We start from the raw sequence: 8,317 nt of genomic DNA, 5'->3' as shown, positions 1-8,317 counted from the left end.
TGCAATTATACAATCTATAATACAGGAGACAACATTTCTAAAATTATATTATTTTAGGTATATTAATAGCATTTCTAAGATTATATTATTTTAGGTAAATTATTATTCTCTCATATTTATCGCTTCTTTTTTTTACTCAATGAATGACGTGAGCACGTTGCTTATTTAAATCCACTATTACCGCCGTATCCATTACCCTCTTTTAATCAATACAACTTTGTGATACTATATATAACAACGATGGATCTTGGAGACATGCGTATGTTGCTAGAGAATACTATTCTAATTTTAGAAAACGGCCTATCCAAGAGTAACACATTTCTTTCTGACTTCTAAACTTAATCAAGAAAAAGATAAGCACGGTATCGCAGAGTTATCTCTCTAAAAGACAATATATAATACTTTCATAATAATTTGTGTATTATTCTATAGAATATCAAGGGAGGAATCTTAACAAGCATGCGTTCTATACGGTTACTATCCGGGTACGATATGCCTACAGTGGGATTGGGAACGTGGCAGGTACAATATCAGAGTGTGAAAAAATAATGATGCCTCATTAATATAAATTTACATATTTTTATATTATTATTAAATTAATTATTATGTATTTTTTTCCAGGCTAAACCGGAAGAAATCGAGAGAGCTGTGAGCACCGCTCTGGAATGTGGCTACAGGCATATCGATACAGCAACAAATTATAATAATGAAGAGGCAATTGGCCAAGCTTTAAAAAAATGGTTTGAAAAAGGTGGTACTAGGAAGGAACTTTTTATCACGACCAAGGTAACGTATCGCGATGAGAATTCAATACAATCGCGATTTTACAACTAAATATTACAAGTAAATATATATTATATATAATTATTATATTATATTATATTATTATTATATTATATTATACATAATATTACAACGCTGGTCGTATTTTATTTTAAGCGCAATCGGTTCACTTTGAAAGTTGCCTTCTAATGCTTTCAGCTGCCGCATTTTGGCAATCGACCATCCGACGTAGAAAAATTCATCAAGTTATCGTTGGAGAAACTCGGATTGGATTACTTAGATATGTATCTTATTCATTTGCCGTTTGCGTTTAAGTTTGACGAAAAGACAGGTGGTGCAGCAACTCATGAAGATGGAAGTTACGTACTCGACTTTGATACAGATCCTGTCTCAGTATGGAAGGTGAGTATCTAGAATCTAGGAATTATCTAAGATATTATTACATTATAAAGAAATCTTTGAAAAATCAAGATTACATTGCAGGAAATGGAAAAGCAAGTTGAATCAGGTCGAACCAGATCCATAGGTTTGAGCAATTTTAATGAAGAGCAAATTTTGACTGTTTGGGAAAACGCACAGATTAAACCAAGTAATCTACAGGTAAGTCATAAATTTTACATCTATCAAATTTTTGTGGAATAATCTATTAAATGAATTTAAAAAAAAATATTTGTTAGGTGGAGTTACATGCGTACATGCAGCAAAAGTCGATTCGAGATTTATGCAAAAAATATAATATTGTCATAACGGGTTACAGTCCATTGGGTTCTCCAGCTGCTAAGACGCACTTTGAGACAAAATATAAATATACTTTAGAAAAATCACCTGACTTATTAAACCATCCGGTTGTAAAAGATATTGCTGTGAGACATAAGAAGACAGCAGCGCAGGTCTTATTACGTTATTTGCTGCAGCTGGACATTGTAATTATTCCCAAGAGCTCGTCTCCCGAGAGAATCAAATCAAATATAGATTTATTTGATTTTGACTTATCAGAGGATGATATGAAAGCCTTGAGTACTTTAGATGAAGACACTAATGGAAGAATTTTTAACTTCTTATTTTTTAAAGGGTAAGTTAGAATAAGGATAATATTTTAATTTACTTATCAAATGTATCAAATGTATTAAAAAGAGAATCCAAACATTCTATAATACATATAAAAATCATATTTATATAGTACTTAGATGCACATTGGTGTAATGGTAATATAATATAATACATTAACTATATAAAATTTTGTCAGTTTTTTAAAAAATTTGTTGTGAAAAAAATAAAAAAAATAAAAATAAATGATCATTTTTTAATTTTGCATAACTATATTTAAATATATTGTATATAACAATTATATTATTTGTTTCAGAATTCAAGATCATCCACATTATCCATTTAAAAACGAACTTCCATAATTGTAAATTAATATACGAATTATTAGTTTTTTAATAAAATAGTTGAAAAAAAAATTATGTAACATTCGCAACAAAAGCACAACATTATACGTATATAAATTAGGGACGTTTTTTTTTCAATGCAATCTGTACAACATTTTACGTTGCAAACGATGTTGGAGTTCACCACGGCGTATCATTGTATGTATGACTTTGTAAATAGCTCGTTCTGGAAATGATTGCTTAAGAAAATCCTTCACTATATTTTGTTCAGATACTTGATGCCCAATAGGAAATCTGCCTTTCAATTGCTTTTCGATGCGCGACAATATTTCATGATCCTCTTCTGAGGTAAATCCTTCTGCTCCTACATGTGTAACATAAATAACATTTATATAAGCAGAGTATTTATATTGTATTTTCTTTAAGCTATATGTATCACGTCAAATAAGCTATTACATATTTAAAATATATAAACTATAAATTATTCAAATATTTTATATTATTCTGTATTTTTATTATACAGGGTGTAACAAAAAATTGGGACACCGGATTATCTCGAAAAATATAAGTTGTATAAAAAAATGTTTTAGACAAAAGTTGTAGGACTTGAAATGATCTATTTACTGATCTTATTAGTTTGCCCTTGGACAATCGTTTGAAAGTCACATGAAGGTCATCTTTAATTTTTTAAACGGAACTCCCCATTTTTTTTTGCTTACTCTTACAGCTTATCTTGACAGCTTTCCAAAACACTATAATAAAGTATTTTTTCGAGTACTTTTCGAGTTATGAGACTTGAAATAGTTTCTTAATTTCACATAAAAAACATAGTTGTTTTTATTACTTTCATATAAAAAACATAGTTGTTCTTAAGAAAAAATATATAGTTGTACATTGCAAATTACATATTTTTTCTTCGAAACAATTATATGTTTTCTTTACATCAAATGATTTCTCTCATTATTTTGTACATAAAAAATTTAGATAAGATAATAGAAAAATTAATATTTTACGGTTTATGTAAAATTAAGAAATTATTTCAAGCCTCACAACTCGAAAAGTACTTAATGAAAAATAACTTAATTAGTATTTTGGAAGAATTATAGTGTTTTGGAAAGAGATAAACTGCAAGAATATGTATTAAAAAATAGGGGCTTCCAATTAAAAAATTTAAGATGACCTTGTTCTGACCTTGGCCATCCAAGATCAAACTGATGAGATTAATAAATAGAACATTTTGAATTCTACAACTTTTATCTGAAACTTTTTTTGTACAACTTTTGTTGTACAACTCATATTTTTCGAAATAATTCGGATTGTTCCGATCTCTTTGTTACACCCTGTATAACTCTAAATATAACTCGAGAGAAAAGAGAAAGTAAAGCAATACTTTTTATTTAAATCTGAATATGTTAACATAATATTTTTCTTTTAATTTTATCAATTTGTAGCAAACCTGCTAACGATCCAGACATTGCTGCTTCTAATGTAGACACTTGAAAGAGCCTTAGAGCTTCGTTTATATGAAGTTCAGTAGCAAAGGGTTGCATCTGCATTTTGGCTAGAGCTTCGGAAATTCGGATAATAGCCTCAAGCTGCCGGACTGTTATAGGTATAGACAATCTTTTCTCAGAATTTTTTTCATGTTCTCTTGTACCAGCTCGCATCATCACATAACGATTTTTTAATTTTTCTGCTGCCTCTGCGCTGAGTCTTGGACCACAACGCCTATTGAAAAAGAAAAATACTAATAATAACAGGGATACATGTATTATACTATACAGGGTGCGCCAAAAATCTGGATACACCTAAATATTTCACAAACGGTGCATTTTAGAAAAAAATGTTTCAGGCAAAAATTGTTTGGTTTCGAGGGGACCAATGATGACCAAGATGGTACTATTGGTTTGACCTTGAAGAATCATTTGAAGGTCACGCGAAGGTCACTTCAATTTTTTTTAATGGAACACCCTATATTTTTATATATTCTTGTAACTCATCTCGAGATCTTTCCAAAACACTATAATAAAGTATTTCTTCATTGAATACTTTTCAAGTTACGAGGCTTGAAATAATTTCTTAATTTTACATAAACCATAAAATATCTAGTAAAATATTCGTTTTCCGATTATCTTACCTTAATACTTTTATGTACAAAATAATGAGGAATCAATTGGTGTAAAGAAAATATACAGTTGTTTTTAATAAAAAATATGGAATTGTTAATTGCAAATTCCATATTTTTTCTTAAAAACAACTGTATGTTTTCTTTACACCAATTAATTCCTCTCATTATTTTGTACATAAAAGTATTAAGATAAGATAATCGAAAAATGAATATTTTACAAGATATTTTATGGTTTATGTAAAATTAAGAAATGATTTCAAGCCTCATAACTCGAAAAGTACTTGATGAAAAAATACTTTATTATAGTGTTTTGGAAAGCTCTCGAGATAAGCTATAAGAATATGTAATGAAAAGTAGTAGGTTCCATTTAAAAAATTGAATGTGACCTTTATGTGACCTTCAAATGACTATACAAGGTCAAACCAATGGTACCATCTTATGGCCCCCTCGAAACCAAACAACTTTTGCCTGAAACATTTTTTTCTAAAATGCACCGTTTGTGAGATATTTAGGTGTATCCAGACTTTTGGCGCATCCTATATATTAAATTTACGCTTGTATGATTAAAAATGATAAAGTAAACCTACATTCTGCAATAATTAATGTATTTTTTAAGAATGTGTACAGGTATCTCTCCCTCTACCGATTGTTCTGTGATCTGACCAGCGTTGCAATGAATGTTCATAACGTGTTTGGCCAGAGTTATGTCCTTATTCTGTTCGTGTTCATCTTTAACAATGAATATCGTATCGAAACGTGACAATATCGTTGGCATGAAATCTATGTTCTCCTCTCCTTTTATATCATCCCAACGGCCAAAGACTGAATTTGCTGCTGCTAATACAGAACAACGCGTATTCAGAGTCGTCGTTATCCCCGCTTTTGCTATAGAGATCGTTTGTTGCTCCATGGCCTCGTGTATCGCCACTCTATCGTCCTCCTTCATCTTATCGAACTCGTCTATGCAAACAACTCCACCATCTGCGAGCACCATTGCACCACCTTCCATAACAAAATTTCTCTGAAAGCAATGATATTTCCCACTATATTAAAATAAATATACGTGATTTATCGTATTAAAAAGTTATTTCTTAATAAGAATGCTTACAGTCACTGGATCCCTCGATACGGATGCGGTCAGACCAGCCGCTGAGCTACCCTTTCCCGACGTATAAACAGCTATGGGGGCGACTTTTTCTACAAATTTCAATAACTGCGATTTTGCAGTACCTGGGTCACCTAACATCAAGACATTGATATCACCTCTCCTACATAAGCCATCCGGCATCAGTTTTCTGGATCCACCAAATAATAAACACGCGATAGCTTTCTTGATGTCTATTGCACCAAAAATACTAGGAGCTATGCTCTTTGCGATTCTCTCATATAGATTAGGATCTGCTGCTAAACGGGTGAAAAGATCTTCTTCTTCAGATGATACAGGTGGCTGAGTTCCTGCGATAAGAAGGACGATATTTTTCATGAAAATGCCTTGTTTTTTAGATTTATAGAATTATATCGATATTATTACCAATATTTGTATTTTCTCCATCTACAGAGATACCAAGAACTCGAATATATGGGGCTCGAACGCCTACTAATGTCTTTTCTCTGCCTGTACTTTTGCCACCTGTTTTAGACACCTTTTTAATGGAATATATCCCAAGAATCAAAACTCTATTACCAGGCACAACTCTGTCGCATAAATATCGATCGCAATATAATTGCAAATGCCTAGGCATTTCACCCTGTGGTATATGATCCGGTAATTCTTGAAGCTTTAATACTTGAAAATCCACACAACGGCATTTATCTGGCATTATAAAGAAAGGATCTAAAGGACATCTCGGTCGACCTGCTTGTTCTCTATACAGTAAGAAATAGATAAAAATTTATAATATAAAAATGTGTTACAAATAGTAAAATATTTTGTGAGAGAGAGAGAAAAGAATGCTGCTTACGTAGAACACTTTCTAGGTAACGCATATCCTTCCAAACCTGGCTTGATAGAAATGTTGACTTGAGTAACTTTACAAGAGCGACATTGTATTGCAATTTTTGTTGCCTTTGCTCTAATACCAGATGCAGAAACAATTATACCAGGAACCTTAACAAGCTTGGAAACAATATCTGGCTGCAATAGTAAAATGTAGCGGTGTAATTATATTTAACCAAATGCTTTATATTTTAAATTGCTAAATATATTCGCATATGTAATTTGACTTTTTGTTTAAATTTATAGCAGAAAATTTATATTTTCTGCAAATTGAATTTCATATACAGTGTCCCATTTTAATCGATCACCCTGAATGACTTTTTTAATTTTGATTGTAGAAAAAAATGTTTCAGACAAAAGTTGTATAGTTTTAAGGGGTATATAAGATGGTGCCATATTTTGACCTTGAAGAGTCACCTGAAGTTCACCTCCAACTTTTTAAATAGGACACCTTATGTGCTTTTACATATTCTTGTAGCTCATCTCGAGAGCTTTCCAAAACACTATAATAAAGTATTATTCTATTGAGTGCTTTTCAAGTTACAAGGCTTGAAATCGTTTCTTAATTTTACATATATTGTAAAATATCTTGTAAAATATTCATTTTTTGATTATCTTACCTTAATACTTTTATGTACAAAATAATAAGAGGAATCAATTGGTAAGAAAACATAATTGTTTCGAAGAAAAAATATGTAATTTGCAATTAACAATTACATATTTTTTCTTAAAAATAACTGTGTTTTCTACATCAATTAATTCCTCTCATTATTTTGTACATAAAAGTATTAAGGTAAGATAATCGAAAAATGAATATTTTACAAGATATTTTACGGTTTATGTAAAATTAAGAAATTATTTCAAGCCTCATAACTCGGAAAGTACTTAATGAAAACTAACTTAATTATAGTGTTTTGGAAAGCTCTCGAGATGAGCTACAAGAATATGTAAAAGCACATAGGGTGTCCCATTTAAAAAGTTGGAGGTGACCTTCACGCGACCTTCAGGTGATTCTTCAAGGTCAAACTAATGGCACCGTCTTATGTGCCTCTTAAAACCATACAACTTTTGTCTGAAACATTTTTTCCTACAATCAAAATTAAAAAAGTTATTCAGGGTGATCGATTAAAATGGGACATCCTGTAATATTACCTTCATTCCTCTCAGGGAGCTTGGATGAGCATCCGAGCACAGCAACACCTGAATATCCTCCACTTTCTCTTCACCTTCGGGCCGAGGTGTTGTAAGTTCATCTGCAACATCTTTTGCAGCCTCCTCTAGAATCGGCAAATACTCTGTTGGAAGTTTTTGAATCTTCTCTGCGAGGGACTCATCAAAAGCTGCCAGATCTTCCAAATTAATCTCTAGCCAGTATTGACCAAGATTGTAATTACGTTTTAGAGTATCCCTGATCACAACAAATCAAATGCATTAGACCAAAAAAAATCATGGAAAGATCAGAAAAATGCAAATCAAATGCATTAGATCAAAAGAATCATGGAAAAATCAGAAAAACACCAGACATAGAAAGAATGAATTAAATTAAATAATCAATTTAATAATCTGAAATATTTCACTCACCGATATTTATAATTGAAGTTACCCTCGTGAAACTGTCGAATGAATTCCTTAAACTTCTTCTTTGAGTGTTGGAGATTTACGCGGTTTTCATTAGCCTCGTCTATCGCAAAATTATCCGAGAAGAACACTCCTGGATCGTCAAAGCCTTCCATGTCACGTGCGAATATTTATTTAAATTGAAAGCTCAAACGAAATTGCAAAATCAACAAGTATGTCGCGTCGTGAAAACCTGTTTCGGCGGGAAACTTTCAAGGTACCTGTAAAGCCGATACACATGACCTATTAGGGCGATATTTCATGAAACGATTAAAGGTGCAATTTCATTGACGCTAAAAAGTAGCATCAACCATTGGTTGAACAAAGAAGTAAGTAGTTGCTTCTTTGTTCAACCAATGGTTGACGCTACTTTTTAGCGTCAATGAAATTGCACCTTAAAGA

The 8,317-nt window shown here is 31.6% G+C and overlaps 2 protein-coding genes across 2 annotated transcripts; one reads left to right on the top strand and one right to left on the bottom strand.

Moving 5' to 3' along the window:
- The first annotated feature begins 250 nt into the window (after positions 1-250).
- On the top strand, positions 251-2,324 carry LOC105249322 (alcohol dehydrogenase [NADP(+)]). Its single transcript, XM_011254695.3, has 7 exons — positions 251-362; positions 433-522; positions 622-786; positions 982-1,185; positions 1,267-1,383; positions 1,461-1,855; positions 2,147-2,324. The coding sequence occupies exons 2-7, from the start codon at positions 460-462 to the stop codon at positions 2,190-2,192; spliced, it is 990 nt and encodes a 329-aa protein (XP_011252997.1). The 5' UTR covers positions 251-362; positions 433-459; the 3' UTR covers positions 2,193-2,324.
- On the bottom strand, positions 2,262-8,130 carry LOC105249323 (DNA replication licensing factor Mcm5). Its single transcript, XM_011254696.3, has 8 exons — positions 7,880-8,130; positions 7,451-7,706; positions 6,264-6,436; positions 5,834-6,168; positions 5,411-5,757; positions 4,890-5,323; positions 3,631-3,902; positions 2,262-2,538 (listed from the first exon to the last, which is right to left on the bottom strand). The coding sequence occupies exons 1-8, from the start codon at positions 8,029-8,031 to the stop codon at positions 2,309-2,311; spliced, it is 2,199 nt and encodes a 732-aa protein (XP_011252998.2). The 5' UTR covers positions 8,032-8,130; the 3' UTR covers positions 2,262-2,308.
- Between the last annotated feature and the right edge of the window lie 187 nt (positions 8,131-8,317).

Source organism: Camponotus floridanus, unplaced genomic scaffold (genome assembly GCF_003227725.1).
Source record: "Camponotus floridanus strain SB8 unplaced genomic scaffold, Cflo_v7.5 scaffold65, whole genome shotgun sequence".
In the NCBI taxonomy this organism is placed as follows: domain Eukaryota; kingdom Metazoa; phylum Arthropoda; class Insecta; order Hymenoptera; family Formicidae; genus Camponotus; species Camponotus floridanus.
The sequence above is the reverse complement of the archived record's forward strand: the minus strand, read 5'-3'. Positions and strand labels throughout refer to the sequence as shown.